The sequence below is a fragment of the Mustela lutreola genome, chromosome 15 (assembly GCF_030435805.1).
Source record: "Mustela lutreola isolate mMusLut2 chromosome 15, mMusLut2.pri, whole genome shotgun sequence".
Taxonomy (NCBI): domain Eukaryota; kingdom Metazoa; phylum Chordata; class Mammalia; order Carnivora; family Mustelidae; genus Mustela; species Mustela lutreola.
Window position 1 is genome coordinate 49090084 of NC_081304.1, and position 18158 is coordinate 49108241.

Here is an 18158-nt window from a genome sequence, read left to right on the forward strand (position 1 = left end):
AGTCCCCTCCGGGAAGGGCCAGGACAGAGACAGGTGACACTCGGGGATGGGGCCTCATCCAGGCTCTGGCTGTGCCAGCGAGCTGATCTTCTCATCGGTGGACTTGATGTATTACCTTCCTGCCACCCAAGGTAGAGGACAGAGCGGGCGAGCTCCTTCTAGATGATGAAGCGCCGTCCCCAGGCCGGTGGCGAGCACTCGTGCTCAGATGGGAGACACAGCACCCTGCGGGCTGCAGGAGGGCGGTGAGAGCTCTGTCAGAGGTGGCCCAGCCTGGCCTGGCTGTCCCTGAGCCTTGCGTTCTCCCTCCTCGGTTCTGTGAGAACCGTGGTGGGCAGCACGCTAGCTCCTGGACTGAACGTTGGCCCATGTGGTGCTTTGAGAAATGGAGACAAAACATAGGAGAACCTCCATTCCTGACATGTCGTGACAGATGAGCTCTGGGGGCACCAGCCCCCACCTAGCAGTAGCCCTGGGGAGCTGAGGGTCAGCTGGTCCCCAGGTTCCCCTGTGGGCCCTGGGGTGAGGGGGGTGGGGTGTGCAGGGTGTGGCCTCAGTAGATGCCAAGGACAAGGGAGTGCATGTTGACTGGGCCCTTCCCCACTCCCACCCCGAGAGAGCCAGGGCCCCAGCCTTCCCTCTCTGTGTCTGGGACACCTTTGCTACCCACCCCTGCTGCCTTTCTGCCATGGTGGGCTTGGCCTTCTTGGCATAGGGAGAGGGAGTGTGGCCAGGAGGGGCCCCGCCAAGGCCAGCCTTCCCCATGGATAGTTGCTTCTTGGCCTTTTGGGCTCCCTGCTCATTGTCACGTTACAGTGACAGCCCCAGCCATGTCAGTGGGCTCTGGGTCACCTCTTCCCAGGCCCCTGGCAGGGACTGCACCCCATTCTCTTGCCTCACCTCTGGTTGGCCTCTTTTTGTGCGTTAGTCCTCGGTGTCCGCGGCACCTGCCAGAGCCCCAGGTGACCCCCCGCCCCCCTCCAGCCCAGCTCCTGCAGAGCCCCGAGGCCGTTCGTTGGTACAATGTAAGGCCACGTGACAGTGAGCCCCAGGAGTGTCAGGCCTGTGTCTGTCCTGGGGGCCAGTCGATGGCCAGGGCCAAATGCTGCGCCTTGCTCAGAGGCGATCAGTGAGCACTCGGGCTCAGCGCAGAGGATTGAGCCTGCACCAGGAGCCTGGCTGACCCCTGACCCTGGGGAGAGAGGTCACAGGGTGGCTCAGATGGCCAGCGCCAATCTGAAAGTGGAGGAGTGTTCTAGATGTGGAAACAAGAGGCTCACTTCTTGGTCCTGTCCCTCTGTCTCCTGGGCCTCCTTTGAACTGTGCTCACGGTGCCAGGACTCCGGGAGACCTGGCATTCTCTCTTGCTGCACTCTCCCATGGGCTGTGGCTGCCCAGGACGCTGGAGGAGAGGGGGGCTGGCCCACCCAGGCCTGTGCCTGTGCTGCCCACTGTGGCCTGCCGTGGCCCGTCGTGGCCTCCCAGCCTCAGGGTCCTCAGCTACCTGGCAGGAGGAGTCTCTCCTAGCATGGCTGGCACAGGGGGGCCCTTGTCACCGCCCTCCCTCCCTGGGACGTCGGTTACCTGTTCTTGGTGTCTTCTGGGAGGCTGCTTCCATCCCTTTTCTGAGCAGGGCCCACGGTGGGGCTTGCTTAGCAGAACCGGGTGATGGCTGTCTCGGAGCAGCAGGCCTGGGTCTGGTCCCGATCTTGTCACCATGCAGACTCATGTGTGTGTCACCACGCTCGTAACCTTGTGTTTCTGGACCCTGCCACTCTCGGCCCTGACCAAAGCGCTCCTGTGAAGTGGATGGCGGGGGGGTGGGGGGCGTTGCCACTTGCACGTACCCGTGCACCCCCAATGATCCTGCGGTGTCCCTGGCCTGGCGGGGCACGGGCTGGGTGGGGGTGGCCTGTGGGGTCAGGCCACAGCTGGGATGCAGTGGGAAAGAAGGCGCCCTGAGGTTCCCAGAGCCAGGGCAATGACATCATAGATCGGGTTTTCGATTCACAGGGGCTACTCTGCTCTCCTAGCTAACTTCCCTCACCATGTAGCTTAGGGAAACCATCACTCGGGTCCCCGCAGCAGCCAAGGGAGGGGACTGGGAGGGACAGGGTCCTGGAGGAAGGTGCCCTCCCAGCAGAGAAGCTTCGTGGGTGGCTGCCAGCCCCTTCATGTCTGCTCTGGGCGAGAGGCCCACATCCTGTCTTGGCTGCTGGGGACCTGCCCTGTGCTGTGTGCTAGCCTTCCCCCCTGCCCATGGGGTCCCTCCCTCAATGACTCTCAGACCCCGCCGACCTCCTTCCTTCTTCCCCAGCCCCCACCCTGGCCTGTAGCCTAGCCCTGTTAGCTCCTTCCCCGCTCAGCAGATTTCCCTTTGCTTTCTTCCCTCAGGAACCTTTGCCCACAGGGCCTGCAGACACTCTCCCCCTCTGGAATGAATGAATGAATGAATGAATGAATGAATGAATGCCTTACCCTCTCTGTTCTGCCTCCCAGCTGGTGTTGAACTCGTCTAGCATTGGAAGACTGTGCTCCCAAGCCCCCCCCTGCTAGCCACCTGCCTTTTTATGTCCCATGAGCTACACTAGAACCTCATATTAGTGGAATCACACGGTATTTGTTCTTCTGCATCTGGCTGACTTCCTCAGCAGAAGGTCGTCAGGGCTCCTCCCGTTGGAGCACAGGTCAGAGCATTTCATAATACCCAGCCAAGTAAGCCAGACACAAGGACTCGTCCTGTGTGATTCTGCTTACATGTGGGGTCTGAAAAAACCCCAACATACAGAACAGAGAGTCAGTTTGTGGTTGCCAGGGCCTGGGGGGTGGGAGGCGGGGAACAGGGAGATGTTGGCCAGAGGGCATGAACTTCTAGTTAGAAAATGACTAAGTTCTGGCAAGTCAAATGCACAGCGTTCAAACTATAGTTAATACTGTCTTGTATACTTGAAAGTGGCTGAGAGAGAGATCTTAGAAATTCCCACCCCCCCCCACACACGCACACACACATGGTGACTGTGTGAGGCCGTGCTCCCTAACCGACCTTATTGTGGTCATCATTTTATAATATATGCATACATCAAGTCATCACGCCATATGCCTGAAACGCACCCAAAGTTAGGTGTCAGTTATATCTCAATAAAACGGGGACAAAATCAAGGCACTTTGAATTTTTTTTTTTAAAGAGTGTCCTTCTGTAGTTTTGCATGTAACTGTTTGGGGAACTGTACCGTTTCCTCCAGCCGCTGTACCATTTTCCCTGCCCATCCACGGTGCACAAGGGCTCCCATTTCTCCACATCCTTGCCAGTGTTTGCAGTTAATATTTTTTCTTTCTTTTTTATTTCTTCTTCTTTTTCTATTTTTTTTTTTTTTTTTTTTTTTTTTTTTGAGGGTAGGGCAGAGGCAGAGGGAGAAGGAGAGAGAGAATCCCAAGCAGGCTCCAGAGTCAGCATGGAGCCCAACGCGTGGCTCGATCCCACAGCCCTGAATTCATGACCTGAGCCAAAGTCAAGAGTCAGACCATCAACCAGCTGAGCCCCCCAGGCTCATGTTATAATTTTTTCAAAACGGCCATCCTTAAGAGTATGAACTGTTTTCATTTGCATTCCCTTGAGCATTTTTTTTTTCATGTGCTTATTGACTATCTGTCTATATTCCTTTGAGAAGTGTCTATTCAAGTCCTTCGCTCATTTTTTAATCGGGTTGTTTGTCACCATTGAGTTATACAAATGCTTACATTTTACGTGGTTCTGTGAGCCTCTACAGGATATGCCAGGTTTTGCCTCTCAGCCTGAAAATCTTTATTCTCTGGCCTTTTGAGAAATAGTTTGTCAACTCCTGGGTTAGTTGCTAACTGAGGTTTCTTCTAGCTCATTCAGAGGCATAATCTTAGGATTTTCCATATCAGGTGTCAGCAGACTTTTTCTGTAAGGGCCAGATTGTAAGTGTTTTTGACTCAAGGGCCACAGAATCTCTGTTGTGACTCCCGGAGATGGCACGTCAGCGCATAAAGATATGCCCATGGCTGGGTTTCAATAGAACGGAATTTACGAGAACCATTGGCAGGGCCAAATTTGGCCATAGGCTGTGGTTTGCCTGCTCCTGCGCTCCATGAAAGGCAAGTCCCATTGCTGCTTTTGCGTATCCATATCCACCTGGTGGATGCCATCCCGGACCCCAGGAGGGATCGTGAGTCAGAGCAGCCTGGGGAAGGGGCAGGTGCCCTGGGCTGCCTCAGCTCTGCTTCCGATGGGCGGGCCTGGAGCAGGTCACTTACACTCTCTCGGTTTCCTGTGTGAAGTGGAGCGGGAGTCTGGAGTCACCCGTCCTCACTGACCAGCTCCTCTCTGAGTGTCTGGCCATGCAGGGGAATCCTGGGCCGAGCCGATGCCATCCTGCCTCGGGCACCATTTTGTAGTAACATGGATGGGGCGGTGATGTGGGCAGAAATCCATGCTCCGCTCTGGAGCCGGTAGGAAGTGGGTAAAGGAGGGACCATTCTGCCTGGATGCCAGCAGGAGGCAGGACCCTCGGGGGCCCCGGGTCTCTGGTTCCCTGATGGGGGCACCTCCTTCCTGCAGGCCTCCAGCCCAGCACTGTGGGTTCCTAGGAGACCAAGGGGACAGGCCCCCAGCAACCCAGCTCCAGACATGTAGACACCCGCAAAGAACTCCCTGCCTCATTCTTGCATCCGGGGCCTGGGGAGAGCTGGGAAGGAGTCCTCCCCATGCCCTGCTTCTTGTAGCTGATAGCTCCTCCACTCGGCCTCCTTCCCGGCTTCTTGTTCTTGGCACTGGCCTAGCCCGAGTCTGACTTCCGGCCCATGACTTTTCTCCCGGTTGGACCTGCCACACCAGGAAGTTTCTGGGACAAGAGGGAACGTGCTCGCAGGCAGGACTGCTTTCTCCGCTCACCTTTCCCAGTAGCAGGCACTTTCCCTCCTCCCGGGTCCTCTCCCATTTGTCCTTCCCTCTGCCGCATGGAGTGATGTCGGGGCGTGAGGCTTCCAGAAGACGCTTGTGAGAATCCTGGCAAGACCCCCTCCTGCCTGTAGCCTTCTGCCATTCCCCACCCCCTTATTTTCCTGAGCACCCTTTCTCATATGTGCCTTTGTCTGATTCCTGTGTGTTTTCTTTTTCTTTTGTGGTAAATAATACATATAACAGGAAATTCACCATTTAGCCATTTCAGAGTGTACAGGTCTTATAACAGTGATGTTTAGAACACTTGCGATGTTGTGCAGCCCCTTTTGTCTAATCCCAGAACTTTTTCACCCCAGATGAAAACCCTATACCCATTAAGCACATGTCCCCCCACTTCCCATTCCTGGGCACTGGAAAATCCAAATTGGCTTTCCGGCCCTGCGGGTTTGCCTGTTCTGGCGATTTCCAGTGTGTCTGTCCTTCTCTCCATAAGCCACAACTTCCGTGGCGGGGTGGTGGGCGGCGAACGCACACATGTCGGTGGGTGGGTGGGGGGACTGTTGAATGGAGCACAGAGCACGTGCCTGGTAAAACCCTGTGCAGGGGTGTCAGGAGAGCGCTGGGCTGCGGGTCCACCAGGCATGAAACCAGGGCCCCGCAGTGGTGGCCGGTCCAGAGGGGCAGGGCCAGGCATCCGTGTCAGCTGGTCTGCCCCAGCCAGGCAACCAGAGGTGGTCCGGGGGCCGCCAACAGAATGCATGGGCTCCTTATTGGGAAGCCATCGGTGGAGACCTGTTCACTCTGGCTGTGGAGCACGAGGGAGACGGAGGCCTGGAGAGCCCCTGGGGGGCATCTGTTGAAGCCCCTGCCCTTCTGGCTGCATCCCCTGCAGAGCCTGGTGGCCCGGAGCCAGCATGACACAGCGTAGCCCCAGCCAACACCCCCCCCCCCGCCCCCGCCACCTCCTCCTGGGGGAGCGGCCTCAGGGCGCCAGGGAGCCTCTGCCGTACAGGCCAGCCACTCAGTGGCGCCCGTGTTCCAGCACGCTGCAACACTGTCTAGAGTCCCGTGGAAACGAGGTGGGGGGGTGTGCCAGCATGGGCGCTGGCAAGCAGGAGCAGGCGGCCTCCTCGCACAGGCTAGGGTACACGTTCGGCAGAAACAGGGCTGGGCCGTGGCCAGGGGAGCAAACCACCTGCTCCTCCGGGTAGCAGTTGCCTGGGTGCAGCCCCACCCCACATGGGCCGGCCACATCGCTGGGGCGTCCCCGCATGGGTGGCTCTCTGTCCTGGCGGCGTCCGTGTGCTGGTCATTGCTGCATCCAGGGCCCTTCAGGGACTGCTCACAGGATGAGGTCGGGACAGGCCCAGTGGCCAGGTGGCCACACTGAAGAGCGCATCACGGCTGCCCCAAGTTCACTGTCGAGGGGGCCTGTCAGAAGGGCCAGTAAAATGTGGGGGCTCCCCCAGGCTCGAGGAGTGTTATCCTGTTTGCTGGAGGCCCTCCACTCCTAGTGTCTGCACTGCTCGGGGGCATGTGGGGCTCAGCTGCTAGGCCAGCGGTAGAAAGTCTGACTTCTTTCTGACCTCCAGAGCCTCTTTGAAAGGCTCCTCCACTCCATCCCCACCTGGCCAGCATAAGTCTCCTTTTCGATGAAGTGCAATTACATCTGGAAATGCCCCTCACCTATGTTCGCAGGGCCTGCAGGGGGAGGGATTCTGCGGGCCTGCACGCTGAAGCCCCATGGAGGTCTGCCTGCCCCATGGTGGAAGGGAGTTCTGGGTGCAGGGAGCAGGTGGAAGGGAATTCTAGGCAGAAGGAACAGGAGGCATGGCTGGGGTCAGCCTTGGCTCTGCAGGTGGTGTGGGCACTGGGGTTTGCCTTGGGACAGGGCCTCAGATAGAGGTGTGGTTCAGAGTGGAGGCGCTCCAGAAGGAGGCAGGTGAAGACGGAGGTCAGAGCTGGGAGCCCCAGAGGTCCATGCAGACTTAGAATCCGGAGATGGGGCAACCGATGGATGTGGGAATGAGGGGTTTCCCTTAGACACCTTTTACCTCCTGATGCCCAGTGTTCTGTTGTATCCTGCCCGGCCTATGAACTGTGGCCAGGGCCTGTGCACGGTGCCCCCCAACCCCCGCCCCATCAGCGCAGGCAGGAGAGGTGGGAGCAGCTGGAGAGCTGGCTGCCTGACCAGGAGTGTGGCCAGACAGCCTGGGTTAGGCTACCCTGAGGCAAAAGGGGCCTGGCTGTGGGATTTTGAGTAGGTTGTGGGTGGGTGGGACACACAACCCTGCATTTCAACAGGGTGGGCCCAGATGTTGGGGTTGGGGTCCAGGTAGAGGGCCCTCTCCCCTCCAGGGCAGTGGGGACCAAGGACTTAAAGCTGAGAAGGCAAACACAGGACCCTGCCCCTGCCCACTCACCTCCCCACTGCCCCACCCCCACTCCATCTGTTTCCTTATTTGTAAGATAAGACAGACCCTCTCTTGGCTGTGATGGGTTCGGGAAATGCTTTGAAAAGGTGCTGTGTTCATTCAAGGTACAGCATCCTGGCCCTAAATTCTCGCTGTGTGACGATTTCATAGGGGGTGACGTGGGTGAGCGTTTTTGTTTTCTTCTGTTTTAGTATGTATAGGTCTATTTTAATGTGGATTAGGGAAAAATAAGTCAGCCCACCAGAGGCCCATGTTCATGGATAGTTTTGCGTAACTGGGCTGAACCACCAGGCATGAGCTAACCTAAGCCTGGAAGTTAGAGTCTGAAGGCTATTGCCGCTCAGGTTTGCCTGGATGACCCGGTGAGGACGCCCTTAAAGGACCGGAGTCTGTCAGTGGCAGTCCGTTGCAGACAGACAAGGGGACAGGCCTGTCGCGGGGCTGTAGGCGCCGCATGTGGCCAAGCCGGGTGCCTGGTGTGTGGTGGGGACACAACGGGCCGTGACACCCTCTCCTCGCCTCCACCCTGGATTCCCGGATTTCAGGAGAGCAGAGCGCAGACATCCTCAAGTCACACGGGTAACCGAAAGCTCAATCCAGTTTTATAAAAATAGAACCCGAGACAAATGGATGAGTCTCTCCACTCCCACCCCCAGTGCGGAATCTTTCCGAAGGAAATTGCCTCCTATTACTTCATTCTATTACGGAGAGCGTGGCTCACAGAGCCACTCATCCCTCCATTAATTTTCCGTGGGGAATGGACTGTGCCTTCTGGCTTAATGGAGGAGCTGGAACACCACGGGTCACCTGATCGGGGCCGGGCCCTGCCATTCCAGGAACCCTGACGCCCGTGGGGCCCGGTGGCGCACAGGGTGTCTGAACAGAGCTCCTGGGAAGGGCATCGCCTGCTGTCTCTGCTAACCCCAGACAACAGCCCCCGCGTGCTTTGTGCGGAGTGGGAAAGTGCTTCCCCGTGGGCCCTTCTCTTCCTCTCTTCCCACTGGTGAAGGCCTACAAGAGGGGCCACGGGTGGGCCCCTAGGGCCAATCTGGGGCCGTCCCCCACACTTCAGGGCCTTCTCCTTCCCATCACCTGCCTGAGATCTGCCCTTTCTTAGGAATCTCCATCTGCTTCCAACCAGATGGCTTTAACAGCAAGGCCATCCCCCTGCCCTGGGACGCTGCTTCCGCCCTGCACGACAGAGGTCAGAGTAAGAACTTTCCATTTTCATCTGCCGCTGTGCTAGGCGCACTCAGGGTCAGGGACTTGCGTGCTTCTTGGAGGATGCGAGGGACTCTGGCAGAGGAGATGACACCGAGGCCGGCTTCTCTGGAACCCCGTATCTGGTCCCATCCAGGCTGTGGCTGGGCTCGGTGCCCCAGCCCGGAACTGCCCCCGCCCCCGCAGCTAAGGCGGCTGCTCTCCACTCTGCGCCTCCCTCGGAGGGCACCGCCCGGGCTAGACAGCCCCAGGCTGAGGTCTCTGCGACACGCTGCTTGCGCCCCAAGCTCCTGGGCCGGGCTCTGTTCCCAGCCTCTGCTGGGGCTGTTCCTCTTTCTGGAATGCTCTTCCCGCCCATCATCCCCTTCTCCTGGGGAACATCTTCATCAGATCCCAGCTTCAGCCTGGATCTGGATCACCCTGTCCCCTGTGGCCGTCGTGTGGCACGTGGTGTTTCATCACATGGTGTCACCCTGCCTGCACACCTCTGTCCCTCCCGCTGTGTACAAGCCCCACAGGCAGAGCCTGACAGGTTTCGTGCTTACCAGAGTGGGCACAGCCACTGGCCGAGGCTCTGAACGGGACGACGAGGGCTTACTGTTGCTTTCACACAGAGGCAGACGCCAAAGCTCTGGGCACTCAAGTCTGTCTGGGCATGAATGCTGTTCTGCCAGGAGCTCTTTCGGTGGGCTGCCATGGGGGGCCCGCCAGAGCACTCGAGGCAGATGGGTGTGCTGGGCTGGTTAGAGGGTGCCCACCCCCATGCCTCATGTCCCTAGATTTGGGGGCCGGGGGTCAGCCCAGGCAGGGAGGAGCAGGTGCCTGAGCTATGTTGAGGAAGGTGGAGCCCAAGAGCCAGGCAGGGGGTAGGTACCCCAGTCCAGCCCCTCCCGTCCACCACCCCCATGCGCATATATACACATTCTCTCTCTGCGGGGAGGGGTGGGAGGGGTGATCCTTCATGCCCTGGTTGCCAAGGAGCCAAGGGCCTGCAGGTGAGCCCCTGGCAGGGCCCGCACCCTCCTACAGACAGCAGGGATGGGGAGGGTGCCGAGGCCCAGTGCTGAAGCTGCCTGCTCTGGGACCTGAGCTGCTGGGTCTGTGGGATCAAAGGGGGCCTGGGTCACGGGGCTGCCCAATGCATGAGGGCCAGTGGTTTACCAGAAAGTCAGGTGAGGGCCTTCAGGGATGGGGCATGGGTGTGTGTGTGACCCTGAGCCATCCCAGCAGCTCTGCCTGGATCTGCACAGTGGCCCTGAACTGGGGCAGCAGGGAGGCGGAGGGAGGGCAGTGGTGGGCAGAGAGCTGGGAGTGTGGGCAGCATGACCAGTGGCCGGGTGCTCCTTGATGTACATGCTGCTGCTGGACGGGTTGCCCCGCCAGCCTCTGCCGCAGGTGGAAGGTAAGACCGTGGACTTGGGGGCCACTTTTCCTCCAGTTGGTGAAAATGTATCATAACCCATCCTGCCTGGTATGTGCCAGATGCCGGGGTGATACTCGAGGGAAGGAGAAGCAGCCTCTGTTCTCCCAGAGCTGAAAGTAGTTGGAGGAGAATGTTCTGGGGAGGGGGTTTTCTGCTCAGTATCGGGATAGTTTGACAATAATTGGGATTTGCCAATGGAACGAATGAGTGAGGATGGCGAATTTGTTCTGCTTGCAAGAGCCTTATGAAAAGAGTTGCTTTGTGATGGATGGATAGATAGATACAGGATAGCTGATGGACAGATGCACGGGTGGATGGACGCACAGATGGATGGGTCAGACAGATGGATAGGTTCATGGGTGGCTGATGGGTGGAAGGGTGGATACCTAGGGGATAGATTAATGGCGAGGTACATGGATGGATGCATGGACGGAGAACAGACTGATGGTTGGGTGGATGGGAGGTGGATGGTTGGAAGGAGGGGTGGATGGATGGATGGACAGAGGATAGACTCATGGATGGGCAGGTGGACGGATGGAAGCGTGGATGGGTAGAGGCTAGCCAGGTGGTCGGCTGTGTGGGTGGGTAGGTGGACAGTGAGTGGCCCTGCTAAGAGGTCCCTGGTACAGAGTGGGTACAAGCAGTTGTCCTGCAAGAGGCAGGAGACCTCCGTGCTCTGAGGGTCACGATCATGGGGGAATGGGAAGTGAATGTTAGTGGTACACGTGTGCCCTTGCTCCCACACACACCCTTTCCTTTGGGTGTCTCCTCCCACGAGCACCAGCTCCCCGCTAGCGAGGCAGAGTCCCAGCGTGCTCCTGTGCGTCACCACGAGTCCCGTCTGCAGCAGCTACGCAGGGAACCTGAACCTCCAAACCCACGAGCGTGGTCACCCACCTTTGTCACTTGCTGGTCAACAAGGCCTTCGATGGCTTGGCCCTGACAGGAGTTTGCTAGGGCCATTTGGAAGTGGGGGGAAGACATAGGGAGCCTCTGAGGGGCCACCTGGGATGTGGCCGGCCCGGCACAGGAAACATGGGGGCCATGGAAGGGGTGAGCATGCCCCAGGCTTCCCAGGGGCACTGGGTCCACCAGGGGCCTGGGATGCCACCTGCCTGTGCAGCATATGCCAAGCGCAGGGGGATACGGGTGCATCCAGGGGCACGCAGCCGTTCCTTTTGGAGCCACAATGACCTCTGAAGTCCCTGTTGCTAACTGGACAGGAACCAGAGTTTGCAAACTGGTGGGCTGGACCTGGCCCGTGGCCTCGCAGAGTTTAACATGTTGTCATTTTCACCTGTTTCTAATAATTAGGGGATTTTAAAAACAAGTCACGACTTCTGGCTTCTTGAAAACCAAAAATGTTAGCGGGTCCCAGGTTCCTCATTGTGGTCACTACCCTGCTGGCAGCAGTGGGGCTGGGGCTGGAGGGAGCCCCCGTCGGGCAGGGCTGTGCCGTCCACGTCCCCTGCACCCCACCTGCAGCCGACTTCGCTTGGCGTCACCTGCCCAACCTCAGCAGACTCTGAGTCTAAGATCCCTGGGTCGGCTATTCTGGGGGTCACCCAGGGGATGGGGTGGGGGGGGGGGAAGGGCAGGGCAGCCCCTGTCCATGGCAGTGACCTCCTGACTCCCCCTGCCCCACAGCTTCACGCAGGCCATGCTGAGCCAGCCCAAGATGGAAAGTCTGGATAACCCCACAGCCTACCGTATGGGCCTCGCGCTCCTGGGAGTGGGGAGCACCTTTGTCCTCTCCAGTTTCTTCGCCCTGGGCTTCACTGGGACCTTCCTAGGTAAGACCCCGAGGGCTGGGGGGCCATGAGCAGATGCCCTCTGGGTCCTGGGGGGCTGGTGCCCGGCTGGTGGGTTGCTCTGCCCCTAAGTCTAAGGCTCTGGGACCTTTGCTTCTGCAGGCCCCTGCCCGTCCATGGTTAGCCAGGGAGGCTCGCTTGTCTCATCTGGCCACTTGGCTGCCAGGCCAGGTGACACTGCCATTTGCTGCCCTTGGAACACAAGCCAGGGCTGGTGTAGGTCTGGAACGGGTGTGGGTTTGGGGGGACGCCACTGTCCCTGCTCTGTGTTCCCCACTGCCTGTGGCTCAGGGGCTTTTGGGCTCCAGTCCTCATGACATCAGCAACTTGCCCAAGAAGGAGTGCAGCTGGGGGAGGCTGCCAGAGCAAGGCCATCTTGGGGACAGGGACAGAAAGGAGGAGGGAGCCCAGAGAAGGAGCCCAGCAGGCAGGGGCACATGGGAGGTGCCCACCCCTCCGATGGGCTGGGTCAGGGCTTCCTGGGTCCTCCCTGGTCTCAGCCCCTGGCCAACTTCACTGAGCTGGCTTCAATTTCCTCCAGTGCCGGGGCAGTCCCCAGCGCCCGGGGCAGTCCCCAGTGCCCTCCCAGTCCGCCTGGGGGCCTCTCTGTCCACAGGCACTTGGGGCCTGCAGGCTGCAGGGGAGAGAGAGCTGGGAGCTCTGAGGGCGCTGTGCTCACAGGCAGGGGAGACTCACGGGAGCAGCACATGCAGGGGGTGGGAGCTGCGCCGGTCGCACACCTGCAGCAGCGGGACCCTAGGCGGGTTACGCCTCATGTCCGGCTGGAGCTTTAGGTGCTCAGGGCCCGGAGAGAGGCAGTAGGCGGGAAGGTGGGAAGAGGCGTTGGGAGCTCCTGGGTCTGCCAGGAGGGAGCAACGCACTGGGGTGGACAGGAGGGAGGCCCAGGAGCAAACCACAAGTTCCAGGCCAGGATGGTGGGCAGGTGGGCCTGTGTGTGGAGGTCCGGTCTGACCAGGGGTGGAGGTCAGGTGGGGGCCACGTCACAGGTGTCCCTGAAGGCCAGGCAGGGGCCTGAGGCTTCACTGCTGGGTAGGAGGACCTGGAAAGCTCTCCCAGCGACAAAGAGGTTGCTCTGCTGGGATCGTGGGGGAGGAAGGGCCACGGAGGGAGGAGGGGTACTGTCCTGTCTGCCTTGGGTCCTCTGAAGACCAGGGTGAGTAGCCCAGCAGCACACAGGCGCGGCGCAGATGTGGGCAGAGAACTGGGAAGGGGCCGGTGTGGGAGGTCAGGGTCGGGGGTAGGGGGGAGTTGCCTGAGGGAGCCAGTCAGTATGAGCAGCCGGTGACTAGCCCAGCAGCCAGGGATGTAGGGCACGGTGGCCGCGTCCCTCCCATGAGTCAGCCCCAAAGCGGGTTTCTGTGCCATCCACCTCTGGGCCCACAGCCCCTTTCCTGCCTCCTGGGAAGAAAGCCTTCCGCAGCCTCCTGGGTGCCTCCTGTGCCCCTGGAGCCCTTTGTCTCCAGATAGCGGACTCCTCCCGCCTGCGGCTGCCCTACTTCTGCCTCCAATGAAGCGCAGAGGCATTTCTGGGGCGCGGAGGCGGGGAGGATGCGCCGGTGCCCTTTCGTGAGCAGCATGGTGCCCGCGGGCGTGCAGGCTGCCCGTGGGCCCACGCCCGACAAGGCGTCTGTGCCTCTGTGCCCCTTAGAGCGGCCTTGGGGGGAGGCCACATGGCCACGTTTCGGAGTTGCCAGATGCTGGGCCAGGCTGGGGTCAGCCGTCTGATGGTTGCACTCTCCGCTGTGACCAGCTGCTCTGGGCTCCTTGGCGGCCACAATTCCGGGGCTGACCTCTGGGTGGTGGGCGGTCCAGGGTGGGAGAGCAGAATGGACCCCCTCATTTCTCCCCACATGGGAGGCGCTCACCCAGGCCACATGCTGGGTGAGAAGGGAGGATCTGGGGGCAGAAATAGTGGGCAGCAGGCAGGTCTGCTTTCGAGAGTGGAAGGGTCTCTTTCAGGAGGTGACATGAGCTAAGGAAGAAATGCCAAAGGAAGAAAGCCACTGGCTAGACAGGGAGCAGGGAAGGGCATCCCTAGCAGAGGGAACAGCATGTGCAAAGGCAGGGGAGAGGAGCAGATGGTGGGTGGGAAGGTCCTTGAAGGCGTCTGCATGCCTGTGGCCTGAGTGGGCCCAGCACCCGAGGTGTCCCTGGAAGGGGTTAAACTGGCCCCCAGCTGGCCTGGCCCCTCCGGGAGGGCAGATCCCAAGGTGTCCACCCTGGGGTCTCCCTCAGGAATGGTGTGGCCAGCCTGTGAGCCTCCGGTCCTGCCCTGCCTCGTCCACAGGTGATTACTTCGGGATCCTCAAGGAGGCAAGAGTGACCACATTCCCATTCAACATCCTGGACAACCCCATGTACTGGGGCAGCACAGCCAATTACCTGGGCTGGGCCGTCATGTGAGTACTGGGCCTGCCCCCGCGGGCTGCCACTCGGGGAGGCGGGGACAGCCTTCTGTCATTTGCGGGGCTGAGGCGATCCCCGGACTTAGCGAACTTCCTCCTGAAGGACGGGAGAGGCGAAGCCCCCAGGCTCACATCTGTAGCTCCCAGGCAGCCGGGAGACAGTGGGTAAAGGAGGGACCGTGGCTGGAGCCAGCACCCCTTCATATATGGATATGGAAATTTCAATTTCATGTACTTCCCATGGGTCATGTCATACTCTGTTCCCTTTTTTTTTTTTAACCACTTAAAAAATGTAAAAACCATTTCTGGCGTACAGACCATAAGCTGCCAGCCGTGCACTAGAACATGAGGGCCAGTGGGCCCCCAGCGCCTCTAGGGCTCAGGCTGTACAGAGACCTCGGGTGAAGAGCCGGCAGCAGGAGTGCCACGGGCTCTGGGGTTCCAACCGTGCGCCCCTCCAGCACGCTTCCTGTTTGCCCATTTTGGATGTTAGGGCTCCTTCCATGGGATGTTTTCCTGTAGACAGTGTTCTGCTTTTACTGAACACTTGAAACCGCGTGCCTGGAGTGTTACAGTCGCTCCCAGACACCAGGAAGTTACAGGACACAAAGGAATGAATCTCAAATGGTGGGATGTCAGGAGCGTGATCCTTCCTTGAAACCCCCACCTTTCAAGGCAGCCTAGATCGGAGCACTGGGCTTTGAGTGCCAGGAGCTGAAGGGGGATCTGTGGGTCTGGCCCAGACGTCTTCCCCTGCCCCAGTCCCACTTGCAGGCCAGACAGTCCCCTTGCCTGGACTCGGGCAGCGGGATCCCAGGGGGAAGGGTCCGTACCCCTAGAGTCACTACCCCTGCCCCCACTGAGCATCTCCCCGCGGCCCACCCTACAGCTTCTTGATTCTTCCCGCTGACCTCCTTTCCCTACCCACTGCCAGCACCCCCGCTGTTCTCTCCTATTTCCGCCCTCATTTAGTCTTTCCTGTGTGTCCCCTCCTCCAGGAAGCCCTCCCTAACCCTTTGCTCCCGCCCACCCCCCCACCCCAGCTCCCTCCTCTGTGCTCATATGGGCCCTCCAAAGGCCAAGCTCACATGTGGGTCCCCTCTGTGCCCCAGTGGGGTGCCTGGTGCCTGGGTGAGATGTCACCTCCACCTCAGGGCTGCTGGGCCATGGCTCTCAGGAAAATGAAGCCCTAGAGAAGCCTGGGCTCCCGGAGGCCCCCTCAGGAGGACATCAGCCACACGGTGATGAGAGAGGGCCTCTTCTGTGGCTCAGGATGTGGCCTGGCATCTGAGAGATGTTAGAAGCCATTACCTGAGCTGCCAGATGCTGTCCTCCACCAGGGGCCCCATGGATGGGACTTCATGGAGCTGCAGGGTGTGCTGGGCCCCTGGTGGGCCTCGCATCAGGATTCCCGGGGGCACGAGGCACTGGGGCCTCCTGCTCCGTCCAGGTCTTACCTTCTTAGCTCCCTTGCCTGAGTGGGACGCCCCGTCCCCAGGGTGTGCCGCCGGTTCCGTAGGACCAGATCTGCCACCGCCTTGGGCTCAGGGCCAGGCATGTGGCTCCATCTGGACCTCAGTCTCCCCATCTGCAGAAGGAGATGATCCTCTCCACACCGGGTTGTTAGCGTGTCAAGGTCAAGAGCGGGGCAACACTTGGAAAGGGGTGGAGTTTCATGTGCATGGAATGGAGAGGGGGTGCCTGCTGGGTGCATGGGCCAGGGCCCAGTGTCGGGGCATCCCAGGGGTCAGTCTGAGCAACACTGGCTATAGATCTCCGGCCCTGTCTTCCTGAGCTGGCTGCTGGCAGGTCCACCCAGGTGGGAGCCCGCCTGCTGTCCACCTCCTCCCCAGCTCCTGGGGTGCCTGACTTCTGAGTGCGGAGGCTCTGCTCGCTCTAGAAAACCAAACCAGGGCCAGTGTGTAAAGCTCCGGGAGAACAGATTTCATTTCAGCCCCAGAAGGGTCTCTGTTAGGTGTTGGCATCTCCCCTGGCCGTGGCGAGGGGCAGACAGCCTATGCGGCCCTGGGGGATGATTTGAACAGAGTCCACAGAATGGGGGGGCCCATGAACCCATTTCCCTCTCTCCTCCCGGCCATCCAGATGCTGCAGTCCAGCCCCTGTGGAGCCTTGGGGATCCGAGAAGGTGGGCCCACAGCTGGACAGCAGGTGCCCCCCGGCCCTTCCAGCAGGGAGCCCACGGAGGGCCCACTGGACACTCCACATGCCCTTGGGGACACCAGACCCATTTCTAGAAGACAACCTGAAGACACTATCAGTGAAGGGCAGGTCCCCTGGGACCGCCCTCTATGCAGAAAAGGACCCGCTTGGCCACCCGGGCGACTCTGAGAGGGCATTTTTTCCTTCATGATTCATCCCCGCTGTGTCCTGAGCTGGGGGACCAGGGGCGTGAGAAGAGGGGTGCGGGCCCCCGTTTGAGGATGGAGCCAGCCCAGACATGGTCAGCAGGCAGCCAGTGTGGGTCAGGACTCTGAGAGAGAAGGCTGGGCTCGGCATCTGACGCTGTCTTCTCCGCAGGCACGCCAGCCCCACCGGCCTGCTGCTGACTGCGGTTGTGGCCCTCGTCTACATGGTCGCCATCCTGTACGAGGAGTGAGTAGACACCTGTCACACACAAAGAGCACAACCGCCAAGCTGGGCCGGACTCCCCGTCACTGCTTGAAGCAGCAAGCTTCAAGCCGGCTCAGTGGAGCTGGGGGTGCTGGATGGGAGGTGCCGAGGGAGCCTAAGCCTCCTGCCCCACGCAGACACCCCCTTCCATCCACACTCTGGTGGGGTGCATGGCCTGAGCTGGTGTCATCACCCCTGAGACCTGACCAGAGCTTCTCTCCCTGCCCACAGGCCTTTCACTGCTCAGATCTACCAGCAGAAAGCCTCCCTGTCCCACAAGAGGAGCTGACCGGGCCTGCGCCACGTTGCTGAGCATCTGCTGCCTCCGGCCTGCCCCGAGTGCCAAGCCCTGCAGTGGGGAGAGGGGCCCCGGCTGCTGCTCGGTGTTCGTGCCTGGCGAGGGCCACTCCAGTGCCTTGGAAACCTCTGCCTTGGGGGCCCTGGACATGCTGCTGTCTGGCCACTGAGTCCCCACCCCCGCCCTGCTGCTCCCAGTATGTTCTAATTCACCAATAAAGGCGCCCTGATGCCAGTGTCCCCTCCAGCTCTCTGTTGGGGGGGGGTTAGGGCTGTGGGGAGTGGGGCATTCCCCTGAGGGCTCCAGGCCATGCTGATGTGGCTCTCCTCACTGAAGCCTCTCAGCTTCTAGGTGGGCACCACCATCCACACTAGGCAGGGAAGGGACTTGCCTGGATGTTTGGGCTTTCTGTATGGCCTGCCTCACCCCTGCCCCAGTATCCCGTCTTCTGTCTCTTTCCTTTGGGGAACCAGCCCAGCCTCAGGGTAGGGGTAGCATCATACACCCAGCAGCCCAACACCTCCTCGTGCCATGGAGCTCCCAGCCTCTGAGAGCTGCCATCCAGGTAAATGATCAGAGAGCAAAAAATATGGCAAAAATTTAAAACCAACATGGAAGTACGTGGTGGGAGTGGGAGCCCCTGTTAGCCATGGTGGTGGAGGGCTCTCTTGACGAGGTAACATTTGAGCTGAGACCCAAATGAGCAGAGGGAGCAAACTGGAGGATTCCAGGCAGTTGGAATGGAAATGCGAAGGCCCTGTGGTCAGAACAAGCTTAGGGGCCCAAAGCAGCAGGCTCTGAAGGACCGAGCGAGAGAGGAGCAGCAGCTATGAGGTGCCTGGCCCCTGGGGGTCAGACCAGTGGGTCGGCCCAGTTGGTGCCCCTTGGGGCATGACCACATTCTCAGAAAGCTGGGCCGTGACCTCATGCTCTCTGAACCCCAGGCCACCAGGTCCATGCTAGATGAGCTGGCCTTGGAGACAGATCAT

The 18158-nt window shown here is 59.8% G+C and overlaps 1 protein-coding gene across 11 annotated transcripts in view; it reads left to right on the forward strand.

Annotated features, from left to right (window-relative positions):
* PEMT (phosphatidylethanolamine N-methyltransferase) overlaps window positions 1-17406 on the forward strand; it is an 85291-nt gene extending 67885 nt beyond the window's left edge. For 9 of the 11 annotated variants that reach the window (XM_059148616.1, XM_059148614.1, XM_059148615.1 and 6 more), the window contains 3 exons: window positions 11651-11796; window positions 14123-14234; window positions 16344-16626. In XM_059148616.1, coding sequence (XP_059004599.1) covers window positions 11651-11796; window positions 14123-14234; window positions 16344-16611 — 526 coding nt within the window. In that variant the 3' untranslated portion in view covers window positions 16612-16626. Of the gene's footprint in view, window positions 1-11650; window positions 11797-14122; window positions 14235-16343; window positions 16627-16778; window positions 16854-17102 lie in introns of those variants that run through there. The other 2 variants (XM_059148617.1, XM_059148625.1) reach the window with 1 other exon arrangement.
* Window positions 17407-18158: the final 752 nt, after the last annotated feature.